The sequence below is a fragment of the Oncorhynchus masou genome, chromosome 30 (assembly GCF_036934945.1).
Source record: "Oncorhynchus masou masou isolate Uvic2021 chromosome 30, UVic_Omas_1.1, whole genome shotgun sequence".
Classification (NCBI taxonomy): Eukaryota; Metazoa; Chordata; class Actinopteri; order Salmoniformes; family Salmonidae; genus Oncorhynchus; species Oncorhynchus masou.
Genome location: NC_088241.1, coordinates 36,758,143 through 36,772,438, shown reverse-complemented (window position 1 = coordinate 36,772,438; position 14,296 = coordinate 36,758,143). Strand labels below are relative to the sequence as shown.

Genomic DNA, 14,296 nt, shown 5'->3' with positions numbered 1-14,296 from the left:
AAGACTGACTGTGTGCAATAATGGCGTTTAACATGTTTTTTGAATGACTACCTCATATCTGTACCCCACACATACAATTAGGTCCCTCAGTCAAGCTGTGAATTTCAAACATAGATTCAACCACAAAGACCAGAGAGGTTTTCCAATGCCCCACAAAGAAGGGCACCTATTGGTAGATGGGGAACAAAATCTGACATTGAATATCCCTTTGAGCATGGTGAGATACAGGTGTCCTTCCTAACTCAGTTGCTGGAGAGTAAGGAAACTGCTCACTGAATTTACCAATGGGCCAATGGTGACTATAAAACAGTTAAGAGAGTATAACGGCTGTGATAGGAGAACACTTAGGATGGCTCTTAGGATGGATCAACAACATTGTAGTTACTCCGCAATATTAACCTAAGTGACAGTGAAAAGAAGGAAGCCTGTACAGAATAGAAATAGTCCAAAACATGCATCCTGTTTGCAACAAGGCACTAAAGTAATTCTGCAAAAAATGTGGCAAAGTAATTCACTTTTTGTCCTGAATACAAAGTGTTATGTTTGGGGCAAATCCAATACAACACAATACTGACTACCACACCATATTTTCAAGCATAGTGATGGCTGCATCATGTTATGGGTATGCTTGTAATCATTAAGGACTGGGCAGTTTTTCAGGATAAAGAAGAAACGGAGTGGAGCTAAGCATAGGCAAAATCCCAGAGGAAAACCTGGTTCAGTCTGCTTTCCACCAGACACTGGGAGACAAATTTAGCTTTCAGCAGGACAACAACCTAAAACAGAAGGCCACATCTATACTGGAGTTGCTTACCAAGAGCACAGTGATCTATGGCAATACCTGAAAATGGTTGTCTAGCAATGATCAACAACCAATTTGACAGAGCTTGAAGAACAAATAAAAAAATGTACTCACATCTGTAATCGCTGCCAAAGTTGATTCTAACATGTATTGCTTATTTATCTAATCAAGATATACAGCATTTGTACTTTTTTAGAAAAGTACCCATTTTTCTTCCACTTTTACATTAGAGTATTTTGTGTAGGTCGTTGACAAAAAAAAAATCTAATTACATTCATTTTAATCCCACTTTGTAACACAACAAAATGTGGAAAAAGTCAAAGGATGTGAATACATTCTGAAGGCACTGTATAACATTAATTTAGTTAATGGAACTCTGCAATTACGCTCGCAGCGTACCCTGAAGGTATACTGCTAGGGGTTAATGCCCAGAAGGCTTAGATATGCTAAGAGAGATGATTTAACCCCTTAAAGGCAGGGAAGGACGCGTGGGTGGGCGAGCTAGGTGTGTGTGTCTAGGTGAGGAGGTTGCATCCCAAATGGCACCCTGTTACCTATATAGCGCACTACTTATGACGAGCGGGCCCTGGTCAAAAGTAATTCACTATATAGGGAATAGGGTGACATTTGGGACAAAAGTAGTGCACTAAATAGGAAAAAAGGGTGCCATTTGAGATGCAGGCTGTGGTCTTACCCCCGATAAAGAAGGGCTCTCTGTCCTGGGGGGTGGGGGGAGGCTGGTTCCTCCAGGGCTCCATGTGATGCGGGGGCCTCTGGCCAAAATTACCAGGCATGTGCTGCTGCTGGAAGTCCCCTGATCCCTGTGAGGGGAGAGGTGCACACACACTCATACATTGAATTCCACATTGGGAACCACAGTAATCACAAACTAATTAAAACTAATGAAAAGGGTGCATTTCGGGTAACAATATTTTACTACAAACGGAGCGAGTGCTCGGAATTGATTCTCATTAGGCACGATGTTGACTTGGGTAAAATGTATCAATGTTTACACCATTTTGTGAGAAATACCATTGAGAATAAGTGAGAGTAAACCTCTAAATTCACTAGTGTTCATTGGCATCTTAAAGCATCATGACAAAAAAATCTGCCATCTTGGCCAGGAAAACATTAATTTGAGAAACGGCTAAAAGAACGTAAACAATCGTATAACACAATGGATCTCTATGGTAAACCTGCACTAAAGCCTACATAGAACTTTGTTGACGGGACCTGCTCGCGTATCGGGAACATGGACGGCAAAGCATATTGGGCTTGTGTTAGATCAGTGCTAATTTCTTTGTTTCATCTACCCATTGTGTATGTACAACAGCTTTCCACACAGCACAAAATCCCCCCACAGTGCTCCGTCTAGTCTACCTTCAAGGAAAAGCAGCAGATAACGATCCCATAATCCCTCTTCGGAATAAGATCCCCCCCCCCCCCCCTCCCCCCCTCTCCCATAGCCGGTCTCTCCTTTATTCGCTTAAACATCCGTCTCTGTTGAAAAATTAACCTTCAACTCAAAACGTGGCAATTCCACAACTGGGTTGCTTAGGCCTCCATCCTCCTCGCCCCTTTGTAAATTACTTAAAATGCTATCTAGGCTTAATCCACCTTGATTCGCCGGTAGATTGCCGGCATTTAGAAATGGATAGAGGCGCGTTTTGAGTGCTGGAAGGGAGAGAGAGTCGCCAAAGTTGCTTAACAGAAAGTTAATCAACGGGGCTTAACGAAGCAGAGGACGAGAGGGAGCGGATCATATTGTTAGTTTGGACATTATCGCTCTGTTCCAAAGGTCAGTCCGGTTTGCACAATGGAGACTCGGTTGCCTACATAATACCTCTGGAAATTTGTATGAATTTGATAACGCGGCTCATCCGCACTGAGTGCTAATCCTTGATAAACAGGCTGAGAGGTGCTCAATGTGTAACTGATGCTGCAGATATCCCTCTCGGAAAGAGGAGGGCTAGCTAAAACAAACGTCATACAATGGACCGGGTCATATGTCAAACCATTCACTGAGAAATGGAAATGAAGAGGATTAGAAGTGGCATTTCTTTTGGTCGGTCCCTCTTTGGACATATTGTCTTGTACAAATTTCACATTGTTGCCACTGTTTATGGAGGAATTTCATATGTAAAGGACAATGGTACTGTTGACCAATGAGACTAAAAGATATGTTAGACAAGTGCCTCCACCATCAGAAAGAAATTTGCCCTGATGTGACTTCAATGTCACCTTTTAATGTCATCTTTGTAGCTTGGACAATGTGGAACCGAGGCTACTTTTATCTTTTCAATATCTAACCTGATGATATTACAACATATTCACATTTGGAACAAATGGCAAAATATATTATATTTTAACCACCAGTCCCTTGATATGCTGGATAATATTTTATGCTAGACTCAAGAAATTGGCCAAATTACAAACCAAATTTGGGCCAAATTACAAACCTAAAAATGTATTCTTGACTAGCAGTTTCTATCGCCATAGCCCCTAATTAGCTCTTAATTGGAACCTCAGATTAATATTTCATAATACATTTTCCAAATATTTTATAGAATGATATTACATATTGGGGGGGGGGTAATGTATGATAATCATCCATAATCTGCTGCCCAGTGGTAAATGGATGTTGCTGGGTGTTTTGTCACCTGCATTTCAAATCGTGTCCCTGGCAACAGCAGCCTAAATGTAAATGACAGCTGGGGAATCCAACACTATGCTAGGCATCAGCCCAGCCTCTCCCTCCAACTCTGATAATTGTGAAAAACAGCTCTGCTACACACTGGAGCCTCTCTGCTATCAACGTACACCACAATCACAGACAGGAAAGGAGACGAGAATGATTGTTGTTTGAAAAACGCCAAAACTGTACTCATATTCTAAACGCGAGATTCTGGCTCATTTGTTAACAAGGTTTATAAGTACACCTTTTGCCAAATGCAATTGGATGCAGCCATTTGTCAATGTCTGATTTGCATTAATCCATATAAAACGCTCTTCCCGAGAAGGTGTCAGTCAGCACCAGTGCCACCTGATGCCTGGGCATCAATTAGCTTGACACCCTGTTCTCTACACCAGTGGTTCTCAAACCTCTCCTCGGAGACCCCCAGTCCTTACCACCCCTACCTTGTCACAACACAACTGTTTGGCTCAAACACATGAAGGAAAGAAATTCCACAAATGAACTTTTAACAAGGCACACCTGTTCATTGAAATGCCTTCCAGGTGACTACCTCATGAAGCTGGTTGAGAGAATGTCAAGAGTGTGCAAAGCTGTCATCAAGACAAAGGGTGGCTACGTTGAAGAATCTAAAATATATTTTGATTTGTTTAACACTTTTTGGGTTACTACATGATTCCATATGTGTTATTTCATAGTTTTGATCTCTTCACTATTATTCTACAATGTAGAAAATAGTAAAAATAAAGTAAAACCCTTGAATGAGTAGGTGTCCAAACTTTTGACTGGTACTGTATTTCATTTAAAAAAAATGTTCTCTAAATATGCGTTATATACAATTAAAGGTGAAATACACTGCATTTCAAACAGTCAGCAATAATGTAATGAATTCAGGACTTGTATATTTAACCTAGGTATAACTTCACATCTTCCACAACCATAAGACCCACTAATAAATAATTACAATATTTCATGAATGTTACTTGCTTTTTTTTGTTGCAATAATACTGGATCTTGCTTTCAAGTCCATCTATGAAAAGGACCTTTTTTGTTCCAAATATAACCATGCATAATGCACATTTACCAATAATGACTTCTTGTAGCAGGTATTAGGCTATAGAAAATGAACATAGGTCTCATCAACAACCTCTCAAGCCCACGTGCTGGTGATTAGCCAGCTTATCTTTATATTTCAAGTTTAGCCAACTTGGATCCATTTGCTTGCTAACAAGGTTGAACAGTTGAATTGTTATGAACACACACTTCTGTCCATCTCCAACTGTTTTAAAAGCCTGTTAGCCTGTGCACTTTGTTCAGATGCTGAAATCAAGTGGCCTAACTTATTTCTCAGAATGACAAAGAGTTGCCAATTCCTTATATGATTGTGTTGATGCTAATTGCACATTTACAAAACAAAGACTAGACAGCTAGTACAAGAGTCTTAGACTAAAATGCTGCTAACATACTAATTCCACATGCGACAAACTGAGCATTCATTTTCCAGAATCGATGTTCAGTGATACTCTCGTTTTAGTTGTGCCTGCTATGTGCGCAATTTGAGTAGATGAGACATGAAAAGGGTGAAAAGTTTACTTATTGTCTGAATGTGTTATGGTGTCCATATTACCGATTATTTTGGACCAAACCTCAAATGCAAATAGCGAGTTGAAACCGCTTGCCAGAGAGGAAGATGTGATCTCAACTTTGCTGGCATGAGAGGCAGAGGGAGGGGCTTGGTGTGTGTGTAAACCATAGAGGAAGAGGCTAAGGGAGACGTTTCAGTCTCGCTAAAAATCTGTCCAAAATAAGACCAATGCATTTCTATGGGATTATTTTGGACCAAAGCTTGTCGCCTGCTTTCCAGCCTTTGAGACAACGACTCCCATTGTTAGGGCGGAGACTTACATTTCTTAATTATATACAGATCTATGGTGTAAATTGGGAAGGTACACACAGCACAGAGGCTCGAAGGAGAGGAGACCAAATATACAACATGAGAACAAGCTGACAAACACTCATAAAAATGAAAAATAACAAAACCTCAAAACCTTCTTGCAATAGAGGCATTTGGAATATCGCGCAAAAAACATACATTCAAATTAATCTGATATAATCGCCCAGCACTAATGCAACCTGAGTAACTTGAGGCACAGTTGGCTGCCTGGCCAATTCACTTCCCCGCCAGTCCTGTAATCACTTTAAAGGCATTCCTTTCCTGTCATCTCTGTAATGAGTTCTATGTTATCTGGCTGCGTCTTTTGACCGATCACATCAGATCTTTTTCAGATCTGATTGGTTAAAAGATCAGATTTCGGGTGCCTGTTTAAACGAAGTCTCAGAGGTTCTTCACTGACTTCAGTTTCCTTTTTTTAACTAACTGAATACCTATTTATCCCTTAGTATTAAACCAAAATTATGCTATTGGGATGTTTTTCTAATTCAAAACAGCCTTCTAAAGGTCTGTTCTACTTCGTGCCACAAAATTTCCCTAAAAAGTAGTATTTTCACTGGTGGTAGTGGGCTGTATCCTGGACTGTGTCCCTAATGATACCCTATCCCCATAGGACTCTGGTCAAAATTAGTGCACTATGTAGGGAAAAGGGTGCCATTTGGGACATGCCCTGATTTCAGGATTCCATTGTGAAGCCAACCACATGGTTTGAGCCCTAGCACATCCATAAAGAGTGCTAACTAATTTAAGCCTCAGCCACCACAGCCCTCCAAGAAGGCCAGCCACGGCCAAAAGCCCCTATCAACCATTTCCAGTTGTGCAGACAGACTCGGTATGAGTGTTTACAGATTTGCTCCAACAGTATTTGGACCAGAGCGGGTATCTAATTGCGATAATGATATTTCCTTCACAAAGAGGCCCAGCGCTAACCGTGTGATGGGGGAGTGTGTGTAGGAGCAGCTGCTACTCACAGGGAACCTCTGAGGACTCGCAGCAGGTCTGGGCTGGCTCTGGGCAGGAGGCATCAAGGGCACTGCAATGAGAGAGAGAAGTGGTGGGGGGGGGAGGAGTGGTGGGGGGGGAGGAAGCAAATGATGTAGATGGGGCAGAGAGACCAAAGGAGGAGGGGCCAAGAGAGAAATGAGAAGAGGAAGAGAGAACGCAGGGGTGGGGAGAAGGAAGGGTAGTCCATTAGGCACCTCTGTGTGTACTAAAGGCTGATTCACAGGCACGCATCTTACATTTCACCTCCGAGATGGGCTCACATTTATACACAGCTGGACAGAGGCAAAAAGGAATGAACGAACATAGTGAAGCATTGCGGTTGAAGTTGTCTAATGGACAAGGAGGATGGGTACTTTTGGCTCTGAAAGAGGCCATTTCATCACACCGTATGAGGCTTTTTGACTTCAGTAAATACTCCATGCATCTTCAATTCATAAATCAGTTTGAGTTGCAACTGGTAATGGCAATTCATTTTCCACAGGAATTGAAAAGGACAATTCGTTGCAAATATGGGTTAAGGGACATATGCCAACCTCTGGTAAACACTCCCGTTATCCTGTCCATCCCCCTCCCCTCAAAACACACACCGACTGTCTATCTCTGTTACACACACCCCTAGTCATGACTGAAGGCAATCCCTGATCTTTTCACACACAGAGACCCACACACACAAACACCTCACCAACACATTTCAGTATGGACAGACAGGGAAGATAAACCAATCTCAAGGAATGGAATGGAGATACCGCCAAAAAACGACAAGTAAATAAACCTATTACTGGCTGAAAGCCCTACTCACTTGTCATTCAACCCAAACAACAACATGACATTCTAATCCAGACACTTTTCAAAGCAGTGCACGGATAACTGCAAACCATACGGCAATGTACGCCTTTGCTTAGAGGTAAATATTCAAAACATTCAATGGAGGTGCTATCCTTAAAATAAGTCCAAAATTTAAGGAAAAAGGACCCAGTGGGCCACTCAAATGACACACTATTCCCTAAATAAAGAACTACTTTTGACCTGGGCCCAAAGGGAATATAAGGTGCCATTTATGACAACATCAAAAGTAATGCACTATAAATAGGGAATAGGGTGCTACTTGGAACGCAAGTGCAGACCTACCTTGTGCAGGGGAGGACGCTGGGCCCCTGAAGTGGGGATTGATGTGGATGTTCTTGGGCTGCTGCTGCTGCTGTTGCTGGTGGGGGTGGTTGTGTGAAGGAGGGGGACTCATCATGCGGGGAGGCGGGTCCATCTGGGGCCTGACTGGTGCCCCGTGTGAGGAGGGAGAGCTACGATGGGCCATGTGCTGGGGGATGAGGGGTTGCAGGGGCTGCTGGGCCAGCGAGCCCCCACTGTGCTCCTGGAAAAGAGGTCCTCGGGGGCCACCGGGGCCGCCCTGGCGATGGTGCTGCTGATGATGAGTTTGGTGGTGAGGGGGAGGCATTCTGGCGGGAGACTGCTAATTGAGAGAGAGAGAGAGAGAGAGAGAGAGAGAGAGAGAGAGAGAGAGAGAGAGAGATAGGAGAAAGAGAGAGTGTAATGGAGAGATAGTGGGTGAGAAAGAGGGAAGACCAATACATCAAGTCAGATGTGTTGAGTATACAAAACATTACGAACACCTGCTCTTTCCATAACAGACTGACCAGGTGAAAGCTGTATTACTCAGTAAATTAGTTAAATAAAGACACCACTAATCCCTCACCTAGGCCTATATGTTAACTTTAGCTCCTATTCAATTACCTGTTGGCCAGTCATATATCAATTCTAAACCAAGTTAAGATATTTTCACCCCTCCAGTCATTCCCCACACAGTACATCGCCACTAACACGAATGCATGAATGTCAGTTGAGCGTTCCCATACCTCTTAAAGAGGCATGTTTAAAAGGATATTCCTTTTTCATATAGAAAACGGAGTGGCTGCGGACGTGAGTTTTATCTGATCGCTTCTTTTGTCCGGACTAAAGATGCTGAAGCCGATCACCTTCTCCGCACGTGCTTATGCTCTACTTCACTCGTAGAGAACAGGCGACATTAGGCGACTGGTGCTCGTTTAATACAGTCGGATCAAAGCTGAATCAATGTCTGCAAGATCACATATTGATAGTATTCTGCATAACAAATGCAATAGCATAGTATTACATTACTCTAAAGACGTCTGTATACATAGGTTCGGTTTGCTCCTAGCCACCTCGGCTAGGCAACGCAAACGTCTGTGCTTGCATACCCCCTAAAGACCTTCAATAAAAGCGGCAATATTAATGTTGTTCGTCCCTCTTGAGCAACCATAACAACATACGGAGTAACACTTCCTCAAAATAGCCCAAATTAATCTAAGATAAATCAAGAAATCTGTCATTAATTTTGACATTTTTCACTGAGGAGGTCTTGGTCGCGCAATTTTTCATCTAGCTAAGCTGTTTGGTGCAGTTCTTCTCAAGTGAAACAAGGTTCATGAAAACTAGTAGTGCACTGTAGACAGTAGGGCCTAACTGCTGCTGTGCTCTCTCGTCTCTCTCGTTGAAAGACAGCAAACACTTCATTGAAAACTCCCGTCCATAGTTCCCACCCCAACTTTTGACCAATCACCGACGAATGGGCGAAGACTTCGTCTACCGACGACTTACAGACTTGCCTCAAGAAAAAAAATTGCGAGAACAGCTCCCTAAAACACTGCAGAACACCAAAACGAACAAAAACCTGACAAAATATGTGCTAACTGTTTCAACTGGGAAGTATGCGACAGGCTTAAGACAAAAATACCACCGCATTTTTTTTCACTCATGTGACCAAAACTCAACAGCGCACGCCACTAGACAAAATACACAAGTAGGCTATGCTGCAATTTGTTAACACCGTCTGTTCTAATATTTGCTCGCTATACATAATTCAAAAACAACATAAACTCAAGAAAATCTAAATGCCTATCCTCATGAAACTGATTGAGATCAAATGGTTTGTATGCAGATGCTGCATGGGTGTTTCACTGTTAAAGAATTATCATTCACGATTGACAGTGAGAAATGTGAAGGGAAGGAGGCCACAAAATGTGTGCGTAAAGTAAAAAAACGTGTGCAGAAGCTTTGGGATTTTTTAATTCCGGGAAGAAGAAAAAAATGTCTGGGGAAAAGTCTTATCTGCAGAAAATGACTTCCAATGGATGAACAACTTAGATTAATGGATTATATGCTTCAAAAGATACCTAATAAAAGGCCATGAGAAACTAAATCCTACGCAAAGAACTAAATTAATTTAATATAATTCTGTCTAAATGGACTACCACCAACGTTTTTGGTATAATCCATATATCAACATTGATAAGGGGAGCAGAGAAGCGGAATAGTTGACTTTGTTCACGCACAAGTGATCACGGTTTCAATAGGCCATGGAGAGAACGGCATATTTGCGAACAATCACAATAAGCCTTCATGGCTGTGCCTTATTAGTTTTGCAGGTAAACATTACGGCCGGGACTATACCAGTACCACAATATTTTTTCCTTGTCAAAAATGAAAACATGAAGCAAACCTTTTGCATTGTGTCAGTTCAATTTGTTAAGATTTACCTGCATGCCCATATGCAGTGGCATCATTGGGAGCCGCTGGTCATTCATTCGTCCTCTTCCTCCACCAAAGTCTCCCATCCCGAATCCGGGGAACCCCCCCCGTCCTCCTCGTCCTCTGAATCCTCCTCTCTCTCCTCCTCTTCCTCCTCGGCCCCCAAAGCGGCCCTGCTTCCTCTGGCGCTCCTTCTCCTCAAACTCCATCAGGTCTGCTTTGGCCTCTTCAGAGAGCTCTGGTGGGCAAAACACATCAGGAAGTGAGCATTACAACATTCAGGGGTAATTTCCCAGACACAGATTTAAGCCTTGTCCTAGACTAAAAAGCATTTCGTATGAAGAATCTCCATTGAGCATGCTTATTATTCTAGGACTAGGCTAAAAGTTATGTCTGTGAAACCAGCCCTCAAATACAGCCCATACATGCTCAAAATACATGCTCAAGCTGGATTTGTTGAGCATTTTCTTTTGATCAATGTTGTGTAAATACATTTTAGAGTTAAGCTTGAAATGCTCTTCAACCTTAACCAAGTCAACCAAACAAAGCCCAAACCTCTTACTTATTACAGTTAACAAACACGAAGCAACAAAAAAAATTGACATTTGAATTAAGAGTTTCCTGAGTGCAAGGTTGTAATTAAATGTACCTAATGTTTCAGGAATGTTTCTTCTTTTGTTTGCTGCATCTGCCAGCCGCACAATGCCAGACGTGACGTCTTTGCGCTCTGTTTTGAAACGCAACCGACCGGACTGTCCATCGTCGTCTTCCTCCTCATCCTCGTCTTCCTCCTCCTTCACTTCTTCCTCTGGCTCTGGTTCATTTTCAGCCTTTGGAAATATAGGGACCATCTTAGTCATAAATTATGAACAACCCATCAGATATATGATAGTGTTCATCTTGTAGGCCTATAAACGGCAACCATGAACATACGAGGTGTTGATTTCACAACACTTCACAAAAGATGCAGGCCTTCAGCATGGTTTAAACCATTAGAATTAGCTACACACACATTATTGATCATTTGCAAATTTTTTAGCAAGGCAACTCCAAAATCACCACACAGCTAGCGTCAGTCAGCACAACAGCCATTGACTCAATGCAACACATCAGACAAAAAGGGTCTCTGAATATTAATGTCTGCGTCCCAAATGTACCTTATTTCCTATATAGTGCATTACTTGACCTGAAACTCTAAGTAGTTCCTTATATAGGAATATATAGGGAATAGGGTGCCGCTTGGGACATAGCCAGTGAATGAGGGAGACCCATTCTGTTCACACCTCCTCTGCGAGCTGAGAGTCTTCTCCTTCTTCCCCCTCCGGTGCTTCCTGTTGCTCTGCCTGCTCCCCTAGATGCTCCGGTTGTTCTCCATCTCTGTAGCTTGCCGAGTAATCATCCACCTACAACAACATGGAGATTCAGAATCCATATTCTAAATACTAGTCAGTCATCAACACAGTGCCTTCAGAAAGTATTCGTAACCCTTGACTTATTCAACAGCCTGAATATCAAAATGGGTCAAATTTATTTTTTTACTTACCCATCTACACACAATACCTCAAACATGTTTGTTTTTTTACATTTTAGCTCAATACCGCAAACATGTTTTTTGTGTGGTTCTTTTACATTTTAGCTCATTTATAAAACATTTTATACAGAAATATCTCATTCACATAAGTATTCACACCCGAGTCAATACTTTGCAGAAGCACCTTTGGCGCTGATTACAGCTTTGGGTCAGTCATCTTGGGTATGTCTGGATAAGGCTTTGCACATCTGGATTTGGGGATTTTTCCCCATCCTTCCTTGCAGATATTCTCTCTTAAGTTAAATGGGGAGTGGTGGTGAACAGCAATCTTCAAGTCTTTCCACAGTTCTTCAATGGGATTCAAGCCTGGCCTTTGGCTGGGCCACTCAAGGACTTTCACATTGTTGTTCTGAAGCCATTCCAGCGTTGCTTTGGCTGTGTGCTTGGATCTGCCACTGCGAGGACGATCAGCTGTCAGTCCCGTCTCCCTGTAGCGCTGTCTTAGGCGTGCGTCTCACAGCACGGACATTGCAATTTATTACCCTGGCCACATCTGCAGTCCTCATGCCTCCTTGCAGCATGCCTAAGGCACGTTCACGCAGATGAGCAGGGACCCCGGGAATCTTTCTTTTGGTGTTTTTCAGAGTCAGTAGAACGTCCTCTTTAGTGTCCTAAGTTTTCATAACTGTGACCTTAATTTCCTACCGTCTGTAAGCTATTAGTGTCTTAACAACCGTTCCACAGGTGCATGTTCATTAATTGTTTATGGTTCATTGAACAAGCATGGGAAACAGTGTTAAAACCCTTTACAATGAAGATCTGTGAAGTTATTTGGATTTTTACAAATTATCTTTGAAAGACAGGGTCCTGAAAAAGGGGTGGGTTTTTTTCTGAGTTGATTTGCCTCATCACAAGAGATCTACGGACAGTTCCTTGGACTTCGCTGTCAACTGTGGGATCTTATATAGACACGTGTGTTCATTTCTAAATCATGTCCAAACAATGGTATTGACAATGCATGGACTCCAATCAAGTTGTATTGACATTTTAAGTATGATCAAAGGAAATTGGATGCACTTGAGCTCAATTTGGAGTATCATATCAAAAGGGGTGTGAATACTTATGTAATCGGATATTTCTATATATAATTTCCAAAAATTTGCCAACATGTTTTCACTTCGTCATTATGGGGTATTGTGTGTAGATGGGTGAACAACAAGTATATTTCATCCATTTTGAATTCAGGTTGAAACACAACAAAATGTGGAATAAGTTAAGGGGTATGAATATTTTCTGAAGGCACTGTAGATGAAGTATATTCCTTCTTTCTCCCACCCTTGTATTGGCTCATGTTTACTATTAATATTAGGAGGATAGTATTACACTGGCCTAAGATTACAGCCTTTGTGGGTTTAGGCTAACTATATCCCCATGGAACTGATGTCTAAAGGAATAACGGTAGAGCCAAAAATACTGCAGTGTTTCCCTTCAATGAAAATATTAACCGCGAGTATAAAGGGGAAAACATTGAAATGTTATGAGGGGGTTAGCAGGGGGGGGTTTAGAAAGGGGGAGCCTCTTTTGAATTACCATAACAGTGGGAGCAGGCTTCATTACTATTCCTGACTGCATTTGAAATTCAATGAGATGTAAATGTTTGACATGATATACAGAAATGCAGGGGGGGGGGGGACACTCTCCAAATCAGTGATGGTGAAAATATCATTGAGCTAGCTACTGACTACTGCACAAATCGCTGCTTTATTGGCTCACTTTAGAAGATCATGACTCAATGCCATGCAGGAACATCACACACACGATACAACAGCTTTATGGTTCCGAAACCTGTGATTGCGGTAAAAAGAAAAATGTAAACACTAAAGGCCTTCCAACTCATCTTTGATATACCACGTGGTCGCAATTCGCATAGTTACACTATTTTCAAAGCATATTTCCATTGAGAAGCCACTAGGTGCTTCATAACCGTCAAATGAGGTCAGTGTGTAGGTCGCAGGCCAGTGTTTGGTGTTCTGCACCATTAACCTGCCAACCCAACACATAATATTGCAGACAAATACCCTTGGCAGCAGAAGGATAGACAGACTGACTGCCCCGAAGGGACAGAAAGGGCTTAATCCTTTAAACTGTTCCACATATTACCTCTGAATAGCACTGCAAACAGAAGTGTTTAAGCCCAGGCAGTCAAGTCACCTTGTAAACATAGTTATTACTTACAAAAACACAAATGTGCAATACGCACTCACTGGGGTTTTTCAAAGTATGTATGAAGTAAAACCGTGCAACGCTACTAAGGTCAAAGGCTTAATTTTCAGTGTGGAGAAAGTAATACGTCTTTGTCAGACAGGTGTCAAGTGTCATCACACCTTGGTAAATCGGGCCATTACAGACATCACACATTAATCTAGTCTTATCTTCATCCCCTCTTCACTTCGAGGTTTGGGAAATAAATAACGGGGAAAATCGCATCAATCATTTCAGGACTGTATGGGGTGTCGGGTTGTCCTTAGGAAGGTCAATAATCTTTTCACCTATGTGAGAGTTTATCAGATGGAGTCGAGAGCCCGAGATAAAAGCCCCTCGCGCAAACCTCTACCGATTGGCAGCGCGTCTTCCTCGCACAAAGCGGCTCTTTAGCCGGACAAAGATACAGGGCCCAAGGTCACAATGGCACCGGGCGTCACAGCCGACAGACACCAGAGCATTACCTACCTACCGCCAAACAAGCTGTCA

General features: G+C 42.2%; 1 protein-coding gene across 3 annotated transcripts in view; it reads right to left on the bottom strand.

The window, feature by feature from the left end:
• LOC135522595 (RNA-binding protein 33-like) overlaps positions 1–14,296 on the bottom strand; it is a 46,491-nt gene that overhangs the window by 15,972 nt on the left and 16,223 nt on the right. For 2 of the 3 annotated variants that reach the window (XM_064949017.1, XM_064949019.1), the window contains exons 6-11: positions 11,298–11,417; positions 10,664–10,844; positions 10,023–10,252; positions 7,579–7,918; positions 6,417–6,478; positions 1,497–1,623 (exon numbers count right to left, since the gene is read on the bottom strand). In XM_064949017.1, coding sequence (XP_064805089.1) covers positions 1,497–1,623; positions 6,417–6,478; positions 7,579–7,918; positions 10,023–10,252; positions 10,664–10,844; positions 11,298–11,417 — 1,060 coding nt within the window. The remainder of the gene's footprint in view (positions 1–1,496; positions 1,624–6,416; positions 6,479–7,578; positions 7,919–10,022; positions 10,253–10,663; positions 10,845–11,297; positions 11,418–14,296) is intronic. The other variant, XM_064949018.1, reaches the window with a different exon arrangement.